Source organism: Venustampulla echinocandica (assembly GCF_003357145.1).
Source record: "Venustampulla echinocandica strain BP 5553 chromosome Unknown scaffold_0, whole genome shotgun sequence".
Taxonomy (NCBI): Eukaryota; Fungi; Ascomycota; class Leotiomycetes; order Helotiales; family Pleuroascaceae; genus Venustampulla; species Venustampulla echinocandica.
Genome location: NW_022474205.1, coordinates 5,466,230 through 5,487,129, shown reverse-complemented (window position 1 = coordinate 5,487,129; position 20,900 = coordinate 5,466,230). Strand labels below are relative to the sequence as shown.

The window sequence follows — 20,900 nt, the reverse complement described above, 5'->3', positions numbered from 1 at the left end:
CTTATCCCAATATAGTCTAAGGTTACTTACTTCGGTTAGATCTTGATTTTCCAAATCCTTGAATGATATCAACTCCGGATCATCGCCTCCATGAGCTCCATGATTTTGGAAGGAAACCAGGGTGTTGAAGAGGGGTTGTCCAGAAAGCTGAAGCGCATTTTGGATATCAGCAAGCGGGACATGTTGATGCGGCAGGCCGAGCATCGACTGCTGCTGCACAGCCCGACAGAGCTCAAGGCCCGTGGGGTATTTGTCCACTTCAACTTTGCAAATCATCATATTCACAAAAGCGCCAACTGCGCTGTCAATCCCCGGAAGAGGCACGTCCCGGCCGGAAGCGAGGTAACCGAAAAAAATGTTACTATTGCCAGTATAACGGGTTAGAACAATACTCCATGCTGCTTGCATGAAATTTGCAAGTGTTATTGAGTGTTTTTGGCAGTACTGGTGAAGAACCTGGGGATTATCCAATACTTTCGCGGTGGTGCCTTGCTCCTCCACCCTGTGGGCTTGAGCTATCGACGGAAAATGGCATGGCTGAACATGTTTCAACGACTCTTGCCAAAATGCAAGACTTTCTTGCGTAGATCTAGCATTGATATATTGGATAAAATCGCTATAGCGGAGAGCACTGCCTTGAGGTAAAGTGTGATTGTAAGCCAAAGCCCAGTCGTGCAAGAGAATATTGCCAGAAGCGCCATCGGTAATGGCATGGTTCATTTCGATCTTACAGAGCCATTTCCCTTGGGGTGTTGAGCAAAGTGTGAGCTGGTGAGGAGGCTGGAAGGTCCTATACTTCACCACCGGAATATCCTGAAGCTCTTTGATAGCGGTATCATCTCCGAACTCAACGAATTTTATATCTGGAGTGTATTTCTTTAGAGAAATCTGGTTGAATGCTCCTTTTCTGCCAACTGCCTCAATAAACACAGTACGAAGGGAGCTGTGGCGAGCGACAACCATTTTCCAGGCACTTGCGAGCCGGTCCCTGACAATCGAGGAGGATGACTGCGATGGGAATATTTCGCACAACTGCACTGTTTCATAGGATGCGGTGCCTTGGATCTGGCTAAGCAACATCCCATCCTGCATAGGGGAGCATGGAAATATATCTTCAATATCATTCGCTGTCGTAGAAGTTGCAGTTTGGAGGTTGGACAGGCATTGCTCTAGTAACCCAAGGCCTGCCGCGTCAAGTGAAAGCGACGGAAAATCACTGAGCGTATATCTAGTTTTTGTGGCGACAAGATCCTGGCATAAAGACTGGAGAGAATTCTTCGTGCTTTGCACCCAGTTGTGGAGCTTATCCTGGAATGCCATGTGGCGATTGAAATTGAAAAGAATCTGCGTTGTACCGCCGGCGACCTCGACCTCGATTTCAACCAAAGCCTGGCGTCGCAAGGCTCCACCCTCGTCGGAGACACCGAATTTGCTGAGGTCTTCATCTAAGAAGAGAGAGTCACTGCGCTGAAACTGTTGGAATTGGCCATGGTAATTGAAAAGTATTTCCGCGGTATTGTTATGGCTCGAGAAGTCATCTGCTCCTTGTCTATTCAAATAACGTGAAGTGAAATATGGCCAACCATTGCGCGGAAGTTGTCGACGACGATCCTTTACTTGCCCAACAATCCCCAATGAGTCTGAATCAGAGGTAACATGGATAGGGCTCATGGTCGTGAACCACCCCACGGTCCTTGAGATATCAATTTCCGGTGCCCAGGGTTCGCGACCGTGGCCCTCGTTGAATATATTGAGTTTTTGACGGTCAGTAAACACCCGGAAAAAGGCATCCGTTACTGCTGATAATAGCAAATCTACTGGCTCTGTATGCATAGATCGATTTGCCTTGCCTAACAGTAGTGATGTTGTTTCTTCATCAATGTTGACAATCTCTGATCGCTGATCGGCGACGATGTTAGATTGATTTGCCATTTCCCAGTAATCAAGATCTGTCAGAATTATTCCTCCTGAAAACGCCATGTCTGGTGTGAGATTATCTCGAGCATATTCTGCTTGAAGATTGGACCATGTCTGAAACGAGAGCGGCTTTTGGAGAGGTACAAATTCGGCCAGCAGAAGGGTTTCAAGATCTTCCATAATAATACGCCAAGATACAAGATCGATAATTAGATGGTGAGCAACCAATACGAGGATCTGCGGTCCGTCTGTCAGGCCACAGAGATCGCACGAGAAGACGGGACCTTTCTCGATATCAAGCATTATCTGACTGCTTGAGGCGATAGCTGCTACCGCAGGAAGATCTAAACCCTCATGCACACTAAAATGATACACCTCAGTCATGTCGCCAAGTATCCGCTGGCTCCACATTCCCTCCTCATCTTGGCTGAAGCGCGCTCGGAGCATAGAGTGGCACATCACTAATTCACGAAGTGCAGTATTTAGTCGCTCGGGAGATGTGGCACTCGTCAATCGATAATAAGAGCTTTGGTTGAAGTGGGCATCACCACTAGCGGGTGTTTGAACATGCAACTGATCAAAATACATTCTCTGGATTGGCGACAAGTCGAAAGCAGTATCTAGCTGCTCGTCTTTGAAAATAACATTTATGTTGCTGGTTCCGGCAGACTGCGCTGCTTCAGACAAGGTGTTGCTGGTGAGGAGTGATGGAACAGTAACCAGAAGACCGGCATTTCGGCATTGAGATACCAGCTGCATTGCAGAAATCGAGTCGCCACCCAGCCCAATAAAAGATCGATTGAGACTGACTCGAGATGAAGACAAGTTGAGCACACGACTACAAAGGCGCTGTAAATCTTCCTCGGCTTTGGTCGCTGGAGCGCAATATCGGTCGTTGCCATCCATTCCCATGATAAGCTCATATGTAGCGTCGTCTATTTCTTCCTCAATCCAATTTCTAATTCGACTACGATCAACTTTTGCTGATGTGTTTAGTGGTAAAGTACCTAGAACTAGTAGTTTACTAGGCACCATATAGTTGGGGAGCTTTTCCCTGAGAAGATTGTGGATTGATGATATGTGGGTTGTAATGGTAGTTTCGTCCTCACTCTCGAGTAGTGATATCTGGCCTATTTCATTTTCATTGGTGAAACCATGGAGATCCACGATCGCAACAAGATTATCTTGAAGAAAGCCTTTGCGTGGTAATAATGCTAGTGATTGATTAATGGAGCCGTGGGAGGCCAGGTGGTGCTCAATCTCCCCCATCTCAATTCGCTGGCCATGTAGCTTTATTTGCGTGTCTTTCCGACCGATAAAATCTATTGAGCCATCTTGCCTCCAAGAAACAAGGTCACCCGTGGCATACATTCGAGCGGACTTGCTCGCAGCTGGGCCCCTAAACCTTTCCAGCCAGGCTGGGTTGGTGATAAATGCCTTCGCAGTTTGTTCCGGCTTGTTTAAGTAGCCACGTGCCAAAATCGGGCCCTCAATGAGTAACTCTCCCACACAGCCCACTGGTAATAACCGATGGTAATCGGTGCTGTCAACTACCCAGAACACACAGCCGAGTGGCTTTCCGATATTCCCTGGTGTTGAGGTTTGGTCTAGGAGACCAGTGCATGACGAATTGATTGACGCTTCACTTGGGCCAAAGGTGTTAATAAGACGTATGCGGGATGCCCATGTATCAATGATGCTCTGCTTTAACATCTCGCCGCCCAACGACATTGTGACAAGTCCAGGCACCGCATCGGGGGTGAGCAAGCTGGCTACTGAAGCAGTAAGGTCGATATAGTTCGCACCTCTTCTATTTATGCCACCGGCGAGATCATTTAGCCGCTCTTCTTCTGAGAGTACGCATACGCACCCGCCTCTCTGTAGAGAAGTGAAGATGTCTTGTATGCTGGTATCGAAAGTGTAGGACGCAAATTGTGCTACTCTTGTCTTAGGTCCAAGTCCAAATGCGGATCCGTGTGCACGAGCGCTTGTACACATAGCGGCATGGGATAAGTCAACCCCTTTTGGCACTCCAGTGCTACCAGATGTGTAGACAACGAAAGCGGGATGTGTGGGCTGGACATGTATACGCTCGCCCATGTCGCGGCAGCCGTGAACCGTGTCACTATCGACACTAAGTATGCGAACTGGGATGTCCTCAAATAGACTAGTGTGCTGAGGAGACACTAACACCAGAGAAGCTCCAATGTCGCTGATTATTGCGGCAAGTCGTTGTGTTGGATGGGTAGAACTAAGCGATACACATGCCCCACCTGCCTTGAGCACAGCAAGCATTGCCACTATTGCCCAGGATGACTTGTCGAAGCATAATGGAACATATGTGCCAGGTTTGACGGCGTATTCGCTCACAAGATGGTGAGCCAGACGCTGGGAGGCATCATTAAGCTCGCTGTAGGAGAAGTTCTGATCAAAAGAGCATATTGCTTGTGCTTCAGGTCGGAGCCTGACCTGCTCTTCAATGAGAGTATGGACGCAAGTTTCCAAAGTACTCGGAACGACTCGGTTCAGATTGTTCAGCCAATTAAAGTCGTCATCGCTGATGAGCTCAATGTTTCTTAGTTCTGTGCTGCCATCGATTACGGCCAACTGTTGGACTAGGTGCAAAAATTCACCAACAGCGCGCTCAACTTGAATTTCGGAGACTTGGTTTGTGTCGAAGACAACCTCGACAGTGACCGAGCCAGCACTTATACTGCATTCTACATTAAGTGGGTACGTGTCAAAATCACCAGATTCCATTGATACATTCTCCATACCCAGACAGGTTGCGCTTGTTTCGTTTTCTTCCGGAGGCTGTACTATGAAGATATGCTGCAACTTCAGGGCCTCGCGCAATTTTGCGTTGGAGCTGTCGAGCCGCCCGATATTCTGCAGACCGGTGTGTTCGTACGGTATCATTCCAATTGTCTGGTTCTGGATCTGGTCGAGGTAGTCTGAGACTGACTTGGAGTAGTCTATATGAACCCGGACAGGCACAGTTGTGATCAAAGGTCCTACCATTTGCGTTGCTCCTACCACTCTAGCGCTGCGTCCAGACTGAGTTACAGCAAAGACAACATCTTGGGATTGGGCATATTGCGAGACAGTCAAAGCCCAGGCAGCTCTCAAAATAGTTGAGTGCATAGCAGTGGGTCGGTGTGCGTCACCTATAGTAGCTGATTTTGTGATCGCAAAGCGATTGTACGGTTGATTGTTTCCAGATTTTGGCTGTGGCCAGTGGACCGGCTGATCTCCATCGAACTGATTGCGCCAGTATGCTGCAGCGGCACCTTGTCCTGTCTTTGCAATACTCTCAATGAAGAGTTTGAATGGTGGTGGGGAAGAGACTTTGGTGTCATTATAGGCAGCTTCGAGCTGGTCAAACATCAAATTGACACTCCAGCCGTCGTAAATAGCATGGTGAGCCGTCCATACGAAGTAATTATTGCCGGTATTTTCGCAAACCAGAGAATACCGAGCAAGGATGCTTCCATATGACATTGGATCCGCTTCGTCTGTCTGGAGATAGCTCTCAAGGGAATCCGACGCTTGCCAATTAATATTTCCTTTTGTTACCACTTGGATGAATCCAGCTTCATCTGTCGGTATAATGCGAGTCCTTAAGATCGGATTGATAGAGTATAGCATCTGCCATGCCTGTTGGAACCTGCCCAAATCAATGGAAAGGGGCAATCGATACACTAATTGGCCAACGTAGGCATTTGACTGGCGAGCCGTCATCGACAATAGACCGATTTGCAACGGCGTGCATGGATACACATCCTCAATGTCATCCGTTGAGAGACTATATCGACTTTCAATCTCCCTCCAAACCTTCGGGAGGTCAAGGTGAGAGACAAGAGAGAAGGGTTTAAAGGCCTGGGTTTTGGTGATAACATCGGTTAGACAATGAGCCATATCACAGAGATTTGGCGCCTGAAACATGTCACCGACTGTTAATTGGAGGCTTTCGCTCGTTGCAGATGCGGCAAGTTGCATCGCGGTAATGGAATCGCCGCCAATTTTGAAGAAGTTATCGTCCGCCCCGATGGTCGAGGGTTCGACCTTCAATACCTTACTCCATAGCTGGCATAGCTGCACCTCCCGGATTGTGGTGGGCTCTCGCTTAGCAGCACTCTCAAGTGTATATTGACCTAAAGTGACGGTATCTAAACTTTGAATAATGACATGCAAAGCTTTTCTGTCTAATTTGCCAGACGCGTTTGTTGGCATTTTGGTAATAGGAATCAGGAATGTCGGGACCATATATGATGGCAATGCATCAGATAACTGGCCTTGGAGCTCCGAAAGCTTCAGTTGGAGGGATTCCGAGAGTGTTCTAACCGTCCCAAGCAGCTCTCCATCATCATTTCCATTCCCCATAGAGAGGAAGGCAGCAAGGGCTTCCCTTCCCTGCAAACTCAAGGGAGAGATCAACTCCACAGCGATGCCCGTAGCATCACTGGCTGCAAGTTTGATCTGGCTCTCAATTTCTCCTAACTCCACTCGTTGGCCATGTATTTTGACCTGCCTATCTTTCCGTCCGACATAGTTAAGTGTTCCATTGGGGTTGTACTGAACTAAATCACCAGTTGTGTAGAAACGCCGATTTGTCCTAATATTCTGGCTCAAAGGCTTCGCCCAGACAGGACTTTCTATAAACGATGCCACTGTTTTAGAACTGTCGTTTAGATACTCGCGGGCGAGCAAAGGACCTTCGATAAACAATTCACCCACGCAACCAATGGGAGCCAGGCGATTGTGGCTATTAGGGTCCACCACCCAAAACCAGCTAGCAAGCGGTCGTCCGATATTCGCCGCATTGCCAGCTCTCTGGTCTTTGTTGCTGCATGCAGCGTTGATGGATGCCTCTGCCGGTCCGTAGCCATTGATTACAGTTGCACCTTGGGCCTCCCATTTTGAAGCCACCGACTGCTGAAGTGGTTCTCCACCTAGCGAAATCGTTGTCATGGTTGGGACTTCGCTTGGCTCCAAAAGTCCAGCAACGGTAGAAGTCAAGTCTGCCCAATTGGCTCGGGATGAATTGATGGCCGCCGTTAGGTTACTCAATCTATCAGTTTCGGATATGATACAAACACAGCCCCCGCGTTGCAAGGTGGTAAAAATATCTTGGATACTGACATCAAAGGTGTAGGCGGCGAACTGCAAAACCCGTGTATTGGGATTGATGTCCATGACACTGCCATGGGCTCTAGAACTGGTACATATTGCTGCATGTTCGAGCACTACTCCTTTAGGAGTTCCTGTAGAACCAGATGTATATATAACAAAAGCCGCATTCGAAGGTCTGACTGAAATATTCGCATCCCTATACAGCAAAGGTAGGGCTTGTACAAAAGTCTCTGTAATTGCAATCGCATTCGGAGCCGTACCTCGAAATAGGTGGACGTGCTGTGGTGCGGCTAGGATGAGCCCCGCGCGCGTGTCTTCGACGATGCCATGTAACCGATTGACTGGCTGAGACGGCCCTAGCGGTACGCAAGCCCCTCCCGCCTTGAGGACAGCTAACATAGATACTGCTGCCCATGTTGACTTGTCAAAACAAATTGGTACCATGGTCTCGGGTCCAACGCCGTGGTTGGAAACAAGATGATGTGCTAGTCGTTGAGACAAGTTGTCCAACTCCTTATAGGTTAAGTTGAGATCATGCGAGTGAATTGCTTGTGCATTCGGGGCGCGAGCTACCTGAGAACGGAAAATGTTATGAATGCAGGATAGGACGCTCTCAGGCCAGTCTCCATTCCAACGAGTCATAGTATCCACTTCCGCCTGTGAGACTCTATCCAAGTCGGCAATCCGCGTGTTCTCTGGCTTGGAGCTGAGAATACTTATAAGATGTGAAAACTGCTGGAACATGAGCTCCATTCCAGCGGTGGAGATAACCCTCTCGTCATAAGCAGCCTCGAGCAACACACCATTTCCGTCAAGGAAACATTCCACGTTCAATGCATAGACATCAAACGAACTTGTTTTGACTGGTAGCAGCTCCAGGCCCAGAGAAGCGGCGGCCTCATTCGTCTCTGGCCGTGGTTGCACCATAAAAAGGTGCCGCAAGTCCATGGCATCCTGGATATTACGTCCGAGTCTCCGAATATTTTGGAGCCCCATATGCTCATGGGGGATCATATCAATAGCTTGTTGTTGAACATTATTGAGAAATTGTGAGATAGTCTGTGACGCGTCTGTATGTAACCGAACCGGGACAGTTGTGATGGTAGGCCCTGCAATCTCTTCGATGCCAGATACAGCAGCATTGCGCCCAGACATCGTCGTTGCAAAGACCACATCTTCTGAATCGGAGTACTGGGAAACAAGTAGTCCCCAAGCTGCCCTCAACAATGTAGAAGTGAGTATTTCGGCGTTCTTGGGTGGGGTCAATGGTATGCGTTGTGAGAACCTTGCTTTCGGACAAGGCTGGTAAGTTGCGTTCGGAAGTCGAGGGAAACTAGCGGGCAAATCGCCACCAAGCACCTCTTTCCAGAAGCTAGCAGAGGCACCTTGGTCAGAATGGACCATATATTTGATAAAATCGGCGTAAGGTCTAGGCTTTGGGATATCGCCATTTCCATACGCCGTCCTCACGCTTTCAAAAACCATATCACCCGTCCACCCATCATACACTGAGTGATGAGCGGTCCAGATAAAAAATCTGCCATTATCCTTGTTGCGTTTTGCAATAGCAAACCGAACCAATGGCGCCCCATGAGTCATCGGGGTAGCACTATCCTTTTCGAGGTAGTCTTCGAGAGACAATGCTCCTTCCCAGACGAGGGGATGTCGAACAACAACCTGTAATGACATACCCGAGGACGCTTGCACTATCCTAGTCCGAAGTATGGGATATGCCAGAACTGCAGCCTCCCATGCCTGCTGAAATCGATCAAGGTCTAGGATTTCCGGCACACGGTAGACCATTTGCGCAACGTAACTCTCTGTTTGTCGCAATATTATAGATATAAGACCCTCTTGCAGAGGCGTGCATGGGTACGCGTCCTCGATTTCCTCCTCTTTCAAGTCGAGCATCCTAGCCACCTCAGCCACACTATGGGGACTCAAAGAGAAAGGTTCGACGTCTCGAACCAAGCTAGGCTGTTCTTTGCTTACTGCCAGAGACATTTCTGCTAATGTAGGACTTGCAAAGATAATTGATACAGGCAAAACCATATGCGCCTGTCGGGCTGCAGCTGCCAATTTCATGGCCGCAAGGGAATCACCTCCACTTCTAAAGAAATTGTCATTGGCGCCAATAGTGCTCTTCTCGAGCCCCAGAACTTTGTTCCAGAGATCCTGCATCAACATCTCTGTTGGCGTCGATGGGGCTTGTTTCGAACTCGTCTCCAGCGCATATTGCGCAAGTTCCGTGGCGTTGAGACTCTCGACAACGCTTCGGATATGTCTACGATCGAGCTTTCCAGATGCGTTTATGGGGAATTGACTCAGAGGAATAAACAACGAAGGGACCATGTACGACGGCAATACTCGAGCTAGCCGAGTCTGAAGAGCAGTCAATCGCTCCTGGAGAGAAGTTGTGAGCGACACGACTTGAGTCGATAGATTTTCAGCTGCATCAGGGATATGAAGGAAGGCCACTAGAGCTTTGGCCCCATTCCGATAAGCAGGAGGAGCAACGACATCCGCAGCCACATTTGCAATACCGGGTGCTTGACTTTCCAAATGATGCTCGACTTCGCCAAGCTCCATTCTCTGGCCATTGAGCTTGATCTGATTGTCCTTCCGGCCCACAAACTCTATCGAGCCGTCTGGTGCGTAGAAGGCTAGATCACCGGTCTTGTACATTCGGCGAATCGTGTTGGCTGCGGATTTTGGGACAAATCGAGGGTTTTCAATGAAAACACTCTGTGTCTTTTGGAGGTCGTTAAGATACCCCCTAGCAAGAAGGGGACCTTCGATTAACAGCTCACCCGTGCAACCAATAGGTACGAGAGTGTTATGATCTAGTGGATCTACTATCCAAAACAAACACCCAATCGCCTTACCAATATTTGAAGGGCGGGAGTCTTTTGATAACAGACCAGTGGACGACGCGGTAACTGCTGCTTCTGATGGCCCGTAAGTGTTGAAAAGCCGGACATGGGAAGCCCAAGAAGCGAGGACCTGAGCTGTGAGAGATTCGCCACCAACATTCAGTGTACGTAGCCCTGGGGTATCTGTGTGCTTTAATAAGCCCGCAACGGTGGGTGTCAGTTCTGCATAGTTGGCCTTGCGAGCATTGATGGCTCCAGCAAGATCATTCATTCGTTCATCTTCCGAGATGACACACACACAGCCGCCACGTTGCAGGGTGAAAAATATATCTTGGACGCTCACGTCAAATGAGTATGACGCAAATTGGAGCACTCGAGAAGATGGGCCAATGCCTACTGCTTGCCCATGGGAAAGGGCACTGGTGCATAGAGCATGGTGTTCCAAGACAACACCTTTAGGCTTGCCTGTCGTACCAGAAGTGTAAACTATGACAGCGGGATCTGATGGCTGGACTAGAGACTGACTTTGACTCTTTAGCTGGACGTGGGTCTCTAGAAGCGACATATCCACGCCGATAGTCGTTATTTCTAGCTCCTCGAACATCGACATGTGCTGTGTGGAAACCAGCACAACCTTAGCTTCAATATCCCCTAGAATCGTTAAAATTCGCTCTTTAGGACTCGACGGACTAATTGACACGCATGCACCCCCAGCCTTGAGTACGGCTAGCATAGAAACGATTGCCCAGCACGATTTATCGAAACAGAGCGGAACTTGGATATTTGGTCCAACTCCTAAGTCCTCCAGGTAATATGCGAGCTGCTGCGAGGTTTCGTTGAGCTCGCGGTATGTGAAATCTTGGTCATATGAGCAGATAGCATGAGCACTAGGTCGTTCTGCGGCTCTTGCTTCAATCAGAGTGTGGATACACGCAGATATATGCACTGGGACGCGCTCATTCCAGGTGAAAATTTGCGCTATATCGGAGTTGGAGATTATTGGAGTCAGCTTGACAGACTCGTTGGGATTGTGTGCCAATGCAAAGACAGTTGACTTGAACGAATCTAGGATACTAGAGGCTAGGGACTCTGAAATCCTCGAAGGCCAGTACTCCAAGCCTACCGATAAATGTTCCTGGCCCAGTTGGATGGATATGGCGATATCATACTGTATTATAATCAGAAAATGCTAGCATCGACAAGATATAGATATCATTACCTCTGAGGGATCAAATTCTCGGCGGAGCTCAATGCCAAACGTCGATCCTACTACATCTGGTTCAAATAGCGGCTGGCTCTGGATTGTTACAAGAGTACTGCAGAGTGCACTGACATCTTGTTGGAGTTCATGCTGGAGGTCGATTAATGAGCAATGTTGGTGGGCTACACTCTTAAGAAAACCTTCCTGGGTGTCATGGAGTAGCTTTAATTTGGAGACCCCTTGGTCAATCCTCATACGATGGGTTAGCGTATTTAGGAATGGCCCAACAGCCGAGTCCACTCCATTCAAGGGAATATTTCTACCCGATGACATGTAACCAAAGGACACGTCAGTCGAGGTGCAGTAGCTGCTCAGAACGAGGCCCCACGCACACTGGAGCAATGTCGGCACTGTAATGCCCTCCTGTCTACAGAACTGGGACAGCGGCTTAATCCCGGTGATCTCGGTATTAAGCTTTTGGAGTGTATTGGAAGAAGAGGGTTCATAAGGGGTTGGAAGCCGAGATGGCTCGGCCTCATTTAACTTCTCCTTCCAGTACCTTATAGCGGATTGCCGCTCAAGCTGGCGGAGAAATTGGACATATAAACTATACTCGGGGCCCGAGCCGGGAGCAAGCCTATCATGATATGCTTGAGCGAGATCTTGGAGGATAATTGGCATTGAGCCTCCATCGACGACGGCATGGTTGATTTCCAACCGAAAGAACAACCCACCATTCAGGGTCTTGATGACATGAAATCGATGGGGCAATTCCTTGTCCGAGTATTTCACTGGTAGTAGACCAGTTTGATACGTTTCGATGTCTAGCCCATCGTGATTGGCGTACACTATCCGGGGACGGACAGTCCGGAGAACGGCTTGAATGAAGGTTTCCTCGCCCGATTTTGTCTCCACGAATACCGTTCGAAGGATGCCATGTCGCTCAACAACGAGTTCCCACGCGCGACCGAGCCTCTCAGGCTCCAATGCCTCCCCAGAAGAATAAGGGACAAGTTCAAAGTCATAATAGCTCTCATAGACGCCAGGAAACTTAAGTTGACTGAGGATGAAGCCTTCCTGGATCGGCGCAAGAGGATAAATGTCCTCGATGTCGGCGAGTTGACCTGAACCAGCACCATGGTGTGACTGGGTGTCTGATAGGAGTTCTTGAATATCAGCAGAAAGCTTCTCTTTGGAATATTTATGTTTAAAATCCGAATCTGATGATGTTGGCAGTGGAAATGGCGCTTGTCCCGATACGGGCTGGTCAGAAGTGACTCTTTTGGCACATTTAGCGAGGTCGCCCAACGTCGCACTTCGAATGATGTCTGGCAAAGATATTTCAAGACCATTTGCCCAACATTTCGCAGATAGTTGCATCGCCAGCAGTGAGTCTCCTCCCAATTCTAGGAATGACTCATTCATATCGATGTCTTTCTCATGAGTCTTCAGGACTTTGCCAGCGATTTCCAGTAGCAAACGCTCGGTTTCGTTGAGTACTCTTGGACTAGCCATAGGGGCCTTGATATTTATTTTGCTGCCGTTGTTGGTTGTTTCCGAATCCATCTGCTCGAGCCATTTGGCTACTTTGGTTCTGTTTAGTTTGCCGGAGAGCATCATGGGAATTTTCTTGATGATGATCCACGCCGATGGGACCATATATGAAGGAACCCGTCCCTGCATACGAGCCCGAAGGCCTGGAATCAGCCCTTCTAGGCTTCCAGCTTCACTCAACACCTCGATTTCCGGATCGGATGTTGTAGCCGAGATGCTCGAATGATGTGTTTCCGTGAGGGATATCACGGCAACAAGACGCTGTTTGTGGCTTCCTTTCTTTGGAAGGAACGCCATTGCATGTTCGACGGCTGTATGTTCCAAGAGGTGATGCTCGATTTCTCCGAGCTCTAGACGCTGCCCTCTAAGCTTGACCTGTGTGTCTTTACGGCCGATGAAAATGATTGAACCGTTGGCCTGGTAGCGGACCAAGTCCCCTGAGGCATAAAACCGCCGATACTTATTGTTCGTCTTGGACCGCGACCATATGGGATTCTCGATAAATGCTGCCGCAGTTCTTTTGCGATCGCCCAAATATCCTCGTGCCAAGATAGCTCCTTCAACGAAGAGTTCACCCACGCATCCAATTGGGACGAGACGATCATAGTTATCTGGGTCAACAATCCAGCATTTTCCTCCAACGGCGCGCCCTATGTTGGATGGATTGGTATCAGTGGATATGCGATTGTTGGCAGCAGCAATGATTGTCGCTTCGCTAGGACCATATGCATTAACAAGACGGACGACAGGAGCCCAAGTCTTGATATCGACTTTAGAAAGAGCCTCTCCGCCCAGCACCAAAGTCTTTAAAGATGGCACGTCATCTGGAGCCACCAATCTAGCGATGGAAGGCGTCAAAAGTGCCCAAGAAATATCGAAATGTCTGACCATCTCTGCTATGCCTTTCGCTCGGTCTTTTTCGTTTGGAATGCAGACGCAGGCACCAGCAGTCAATGCAATCAAAGTCTCTAGGATACTTGCATCGAACGTGAACGATGCGAATTGCAGTACCCTACTGGATGCGCTCAATCCAGTTGCTCTTACTTGTGCTGAGGCGCCGGTGCAAAATGCACCATGCTCGATGACGCACCCTTTGGGCGTGCCAGTGCTCCCCGAAGTGAAGATGATATACAGGGCGTTGTCGCTCTGAACCCCTGAATTTAAAGAGCCTCGTACACTGGAGAGGCTATATATTGATTGTTGGCTCACAATAACTGTGTTCCCCTGGAATATCGGCCAGATATTCTTTGTTGTCGTGGACGCCAGCAGGAATGGCGGGTTGCATTGGTTAACGATATTCTGAACTCGGGCTATCGGGTATGATGGGTCCAAGAATACAAAAGCACCTCCCGCCTTTATGGTAGCAACCATTGCCACGATCGCCCATGTGGATTTCTCGAAGCACAGAGGAACTATGATCTCAGGGCCCACGCCTTTTGATACCAAGTGATGGGCTAGTCGGTGTGACAGCCGGTCCAACTCGGCGTAAGTAAGGTTTTTGTCCCATCCGCAAACAGCCGGTGCGTCAGGATTTTCCATAACGCGGCGACTAATCAAGTTTTGTACGCGACTACTAATCCTCTTGCCCCCCGCCAAATTCCAATACTGAATCTGCCCTCGATGCATATCACTCAGCATCTCAAGGTCGCCAATTATGGCATCGGGGCGCTTCAGAAGATTTGATAGGGTGTGCTGGATGGAGTATGCTAAGTTTCTAGCTTGCTGTTCGCATAGGGTGTCCGTCGAGTATTCGAGTCTGAAGTTGGTAGATCTGGGCGTCTGATTGGCCCATAAAACCACGTCGAACTTCACGATGTCAGTTAGGCGCAGCAAGTAACTCCTCAATCTCCCAATTAATTGCCCACATACCTGATTCGCAAGCCATGATTGGCCATCACCTTCTGCCTCAGCTTCATCCTCATCTTCGGAGCTAGCGCTGAATACATTCTGAAATATTGCCAGCGTGTTCCAAGCTTCCAATCTCTTCGGGTCAAGCAGCTTTTGTACTTCCGTGGCATCATCCGCACAATGCGGATCGCTCTTAATTTCATCGGATTGGAAATAGCGCAGCAATTCGGCCACCTTCAGCGTTGGATCAATTTCTGCCTTGATGGGGACCGCCCTAGCAACGCCAAAAGCCTCAATGCCGGCGAAGAAGCCGATACCCGTTGAAGCTGTGTATTTGGCAAGAACCAACGCCCAAGCTGCTTTGACGATGCCTCGTCGTGCAGACAGACTATCGGCACCTGAATCGCCCAAGGATAACTCGGTCTCAATGGAGAATTTATGGCGCCCGAGATTGCTACATGACCCATCAGTGAGTTTAGGGAACGCACTCACCTGTGCACTTTCGATATATTCCTTCCAATAACTCATTTCGCCAGTGAGTGGTGGTTTGAACTCGTCCTTGAGCTATAATATAGAAATATTTAGTTATATCTATAATGTCGTTTCGTCGATTATATATCGAGCTAATAGCAGCCGTTCTATTAGACTATGTCGCTAGCAGGTGTTCTAGGAATTGGAGGGCATACTCTAAAACCTAATTTTACTTTCAGTAATGTAGTCTAATTACGGTATTTTGGGGTCTCAAAGCATGTGACATTGGATTTTGATATTTGAATTCTGCTCGAGCTATTCAAGAAGTTTGGGTTATCAATCGTTCATCTAAGAGAAGTCTCTTGGAAACCTTTTGGACAGAAAGATTGTTTGTCATAGGTTACCACATCGCCTCATCCAAATTGTACCCTAGTCGCGGCCTACGGTGTTATTCCAGCACGAGTAGATTGTTTCTCCTCGTCAGAACTAAGCACTCGTGGTCAGTCTCACTACTATGGTATGGATATTTTACCTGCAATGATCCCATAACGTTCCTGGGCCCCATACTTGACACTAACCTGGTGGCTAGCCGGCTTACGTGATGGTATATTCAGCAGGATTTAAATGCCGTACCTGCATTTACCGTATTCCGAGAGTGATATTATCGTCAGATTGATGCCAGAGTCCAGTTGTCAGTTCTGACCGTTGAAGTGGCAGGGGGTCTGCAGACCCTCGCGCTACTGCAGTGTCACGGTTCAAGTGCGGCTGTGGCTCGCATTTGAGCTAAATGTACTGTACGTAGTAAGCACTAAAAGATCTGCCGGGGAATTTCCCGAACGATTCTAGAAGCCCTCACATGCGTGTTCCTCCAACGGCATCTGGAGTCAGCTTTACGATGCTTGCCACTTCTAATGAGATTTCTCGTCTGAGAAAATGACAGAGATGGCAGGACTTGATACCTTGCAATCGCCGACTCCCGTGAATGTCTGAATTACCATGCACTTGGCCTTGAACGATGCGATCGTCGGCTCGTCTTGGCCGATGAAATTCCAACTTTCTTCGAGCGTAGAACAGAATAGCGGCCCCCTACAGAACAAATTGTATTGCCGCACCGAGAGCTCGTATCTTACGTTATGCGTGAATATGACTCCAATGCTTACGGTGCTGCCTCGTACGAGACTCGCGGCGGATTCCATGGCATCTAATTAGTGTGTGGTTTCTACCCACCTTAATTCTCGGTGCGAGTAAATTGACGATATCCACGATCGGATATCCGTATTCATATTTACCCAGGCTACCTCACCACTCCCACTGGTGGTGTTGCTGATACCACTCCATTTATCTTCGGGACTAAGTTATGGCTATCTTAACTCTCCCTTTACTCGTCTTGTCTTCATTGCTCAACTGCCATACTGAGGCCGCTGCGTTTCAAAAACGTGTTTCGGTAGCACAAGTGGAACGCTCTGTTTCTGCTAACGCGGCCAGAACCAACCTAGGTGCCTTCCATTTGGCCAAGTCATATGCCCGATACAATCGGCCAATTACTCAGGAGCTGAAACGGGGCGCCGGACAGCGAGGGACTGTGACATCAGTAAATAAAAACAACGATGCATATTGGGTGTCACCAGTAGATATAGATGGGCAGATTGTCAATCTCAGTACGTCCATTCAGATATATTCATTTCCTTATTAATTCCCATCCTGTGTTATTTTTCAATATCCTAAACATATATTTGCTATTCCTGAAATCTACAGAACAACACACTAATTATGCGGCGTTCGCAAAGTTTTTGATACCGGCTCCTCAGACCTCTGGGTATTTTCAACTGAACTCTCTACAAACTCAAGTAGTGGCCATAACGTCTTCTCACCCTTGAAGTCTCCGAGCTGGAAACTTCTTCCAAATGAAACCTGGGATACAGAGTACGGCGATGGTTCATATGCTAGCGGTCTGGTGGGGTTGAACAAAGTCTCGATTGGTGGTGCAGTGGTTGAATCCCAAGCAGTTGAGATTGCTACAAACGTATCGGCTTCGTTTTCAAATCTTGAGAGCGACGGGATCGTTGGACTTGGCTTTACCAATGGCAATACGGTGGTGCCAAACCAGCAGAAGACGTTTTTCGACAACATTGCTGGAGACCTTGAAAACCCCGTTTTAGGCGTGTCATTGCGCCATGATGGCCCTGGTCATTTTAATTTTGGCTTCTTAGATAAACGTTGGTATACAGGGAAAATTTGGTATGCCGATATTGATACAATAGATGGCTGGTGGGCGTTCAATGCAACCGGGTATGGAATTGGAAGGCATTTCAACAGTTAGTCCGATCCTCTTGTTCCCAAGCGTCAGTATTCAAGCTAATAATTTCCTTCCTCTGCTCCCAGGCACGGTAACTCCCGCCATTATGGACACTGGCACCTCCCTGATGGTCATGTCCGACGACATCGTGGTGCCGTATTACTCGCAAGTCGCTGGTGCCACCAATGGTACGAGCGGTTATGTCTTTCCTTGCGAATCCAAGTTGCCTAGTTTTACGCTGCGCATCGGTAGCGGTGGTATTTTTACAGTTCCAGCAGAGTATATGAACTTCGGTCTAGCATCGGCTGTCAATACGACGGTGCTAGCCAGTAGAGGCGATGGCACCCCGCCATCAAATAGCACTGACAATTCGTGTTATGGCTCCCTTCAGAGCAGTCAAACATCCGGGGAGGACTCACTCAATATTCTTGGAGATGTCTTCCTAAAGAGTACTTTCGTAGTGTTTGATATGCGTGGGCCAAAAGTGGGTATCGCACACAGGAGGGACTAGTCTGTTTAGGAAGGCTTGGTGGTGCTCCACAGCGGGAAGACTATTGAATAGATAGATAAGCATACGCTTTATTAAAAGGACAGATATTTTGCCCACATGTTTTAGATTTCTACTGTGCATTCTACCGTCAGCCACAGCGGATAATCCAACATTTTATCCTGCTGTCCTACCGCACCTTAGTGTCCTGGTCGTCCATTTCTCAGACTTCAAGATGCGCGAGTTGGCATTTCTGACCAACAGATCCTCCATGTATTGTCAGAAATGTCAGAACGCCCCCGTATATCATTTCCAGGCACACGGGCCATGGACATATTGACATAGTCGAAGGCAATTCAGCTACGACCAAAATATCTTTAAAGATGAGCGTTTAATCCACATCACAGCTTTTACTTTAACATCACAAAAAACAATGGATTTTCTACGGATTACTTTTCGTAATTGTACTCCTTACTCCTATTCCAAATTTATATACTTTATCGTACAATTTGATAATCTATATTGGCTCCGGCATCCAGCAGCAGAGCCACCACATCGCCATGACCATTTCTTGCGGCCAAATGCAACGCCGTAAGTCCTTTCCCATCATGAAGATTGACCTTTGCTCCGCTATTAACCAAGGTATGCACAGAATGTGTGAATCCACGCTCCGCCGCCGCATGCAGAGGCGTCTGCTGCTGCTCGCCCATTGCATCGGGATTCGCGCCGCGCTGAAGTAGCAGCCGGACGATGGACAACTGGTCAGTTAGAACCGCCTCATGTAAAGCAGTGTTCCCCTGATCCCTCGCTTCATTTTGATGGCTTCCCGGGCCCGATTGAAGATCCCTTGGCAACGATCCCTATATCATGTTAGTGCCTGTTCTGTAGTTCAATCGGCGAGCTCGATATAGCTTACCGGATCTTCAATCGGAGTGTCGGGCACTGATCCCTGCCCCATGAGAGACACTTCAATTGAATTCGTGCCGGAGGTGTGTGGACCAACGACAGAATTATCAACGGTGTTAAGGTTACCCTGAATGGCGGCATCAGCTAGGCGCGGCATCCAAATTGAACTTTCATTCCATGATGTAGGTTGGTGTAGTGCATCAGTATTCATAATGTCGGCCGTGCTAATGTCATTGTAGGGCATAACATGTGCGAAGCTTGGCCCCATTGCCGTTGGCGAGTACTTTTCAGGCGAGCATGGGCTGCTATGTTCAGAGGACGCGCCTCGTTGGCGGGCATATCGCTCTTGCTCTTGCTCTTGCTCTTGCTGTTGACGTTGCTTGTTCCTTTCTCCTATTTTGGCCAAAATTGCATTAGCATTTATCATATGCGTGGTAGACACTTTAGTGTGATGCTCTATGTAGCGGAGGTAGCTGCAGCAAAGAGGGGAAGAGGGGTCATTGAACGTACGAAGTTTGCGTTGAGCGATACGGTTTTGTCGTCTCTTGCGTTCAACTTGGTCTGTTACTACTGTCCAGTCGTCCTCTGCTCGAAGGTTACGGGCTTTGATGTCGGCCCTAGTTTCAAGTGGCATTTGATCGCGGGGCAGACTTGTATTACATCGTCGACATTGTCACTCCTAAAGGTGCTTTGTTTTCCGGGTGTACACGTCGTTGTATATTGTGGAACTTTGTGCATGGAGTAGATATTAATAGTCCGGGAAGAAGCTTCCACACAGGATGATATTGCCTCACCGGAAGTCTGGTTTGCAGCCGGTTGAGAGGTGCTTATGGAGATCACGAGCAGGGCTCTGTCGTTGGTGAGTTTGTGCTGATATAACTGCGATCAGCAATGTCGCAAGGCTTTCATAACATCGGTCTGAATTGCATAATTCTTCGGGGCTCCCTTCTCATAAGTGAGACTGTTGCTATATGGATACGTGGAAATTTTCCGGGTAAATCCTGGGAGGCTTGTAGGATTACGCAGTGCTGTGAAACCTGCGTTCGTATATATCTTTTCTATGTTCCACCTAGCCCCGCCTCAGGGTCGCCTTAATTAATAATATATCTTTTCCTGTTTTCGTTTCTCTTCTACAGCTACGATTGAATCCTCCCTTTTAACTAGTCTCTATTTTCAACGTAACAACGCGCACCCTGGCACACTTGGCACTTGAAGAGTTCACTAGTATGAGGTTAAGAAGAAGTAGCATTTTGCAGGAGCTGAGAAGCTCGAATAGACTCGCGGTAGTATAACTCAATGATTACCTTACCTACGTGGAATGCGAGGTCGCGGGCAACTGCCAGCTTTGGCAGTTGTATGGGCGACATAGGTTACCTAGGTGCCTGCGTACTAACGCGCAAATCATATATGTACCTTGGCACCTGGGCACCTTGTTGGACCTTGTCTGGTTCCATACCCATATGGAGAGTTTGGCATAGCCTACCTGTCTGCTGGTAGTCTGACGTGGCTCATTCATTATCAAGTGCCTTTCGTATATATTTCTCGTACCTTTCCTAGCTAGGGAGGTACTTAGGTACCTAAACGGCACATGTTCGTAGCGTCGGCAGTCGTTCTGCTAGACACACGCAATCCTCCACGCAAAAGAACAGACCGATCAAGTGGCGTGAGGTCCGAAATTGCGGCGGTGACGGGGCCGCCATCCGCAAAAGCTTGTCCTTCTGAAACCTGGTCGCACAGGGAGCAATATTCCGAGACGTGGCTTGGCTAGACCTCCCTATAGGCGCGTAGGGCGTAGATCATCCAGCAAGGAACACGGGATCCTGGGGCTGGCAGAGTAAGCTTATATCACGTGGATGCTTCAACGGCGTGTTTCTCAGATGTCATCTTATCCTGCCTAGGTGGTGTTCTTGGCCACTTCTGTCTCATATTCTCATTCTCCGTGCCCCGTAAGGACGAGTCCGGGGCCGAGTATATTCCGGCGTACAGGTGGTTGATGGATGCAAGTTCCATCCTTCCCGTCAGACCCAACCAAACCCCTAGACACAAGGTGAAGATCCATTGTAATACGCTGTAAGCTGCAGTGAGTAATCCCACGCCTCTTAGAGCCAAATTCCAGGGAGGAGAATTTGATGAATACGGTGTATTTATCGCACTCGGTGTTAAATAAATGCGGTATAGGCGGTTGTCGGCATGACGCAAACAGATGTGCGTCAC

At 48.4% G+C, this 20,900-nt stretch overlaps 3 protein-coding genes across 3 annotated transcripts in view; 1 reads left to right on the top strand and 2 right to left on the bottom strand.

Moving 5' to 3' along the window:
* The window catches only part of BP5553_01693 (uncharacterized protein), a gene marked incomplete at both ends in the record, with an annotated part of 30,218 nt that extends 14,935 nt beyond the window's left edge, over window positions 1–15,283 (bottom strand). Inside the window, 4 exons of the mRNA XM_032010316.1 lie at window positions 31–11,091; window positions 11,143–14,484; window positions 14,548–15,090; window positions 15,254–15,283. Of these exons, the coding sequence (XP_031874370.1) occupies window positions 31–11,091; window positions 11,143–14,484; window positions 14,548–15,090; window positions 15,254–15,283 (14,976 nt within the window). The remainder of the gene's footprint in view (window positions 1–30; window positions 11,092–11,142; window positions 14,485–14,547; window positions 15,091–15,253) is intronic.
* Window positions 15,284–16,354: 1,071 nt separating this feature from the next.
* Window positions 16,355–17,804, top strand: BP5553_01692 (uncharacterized protein; the record flags this gene model as incomplete). Its single annotated transcript, XM_032010315.1, has 3 exons — window positions 16,355–16,655; window positions 16,785–17,312; window positions 17,380–17,804. The coding sequence occupies 3 exons, from the start codon at window positions 16,355–16,357 to the stop codon at window positions 17,802–17,804; spliced, it is 1,254 nt and encodes a 417-aa protein (XP_031874369.1).
* Window positions 17,805–18,277: 473 nt separating this feature from the next.
* Window positions 18,278–19,320, bottom strand: BP5553_01691 (uncharacterized protein; the record flags this gene model as incomplete). The annotated part of the gene is made up of 3 exons (XM_032010314.1): window positions 18,278–18,640; window positions 18,697–19,142; window positions 19,197–19,320. 3 exons carry the CDS (start codon window positions 19,318–19,320, stop codon window positions 18,278–18,280), a joined length of 933 nt encoding a protein of 310 aa, XP_031874368.1.
* Between the last annotated feature and the right edge of the window lie 1,580 nt (window positions 19,321–20,900).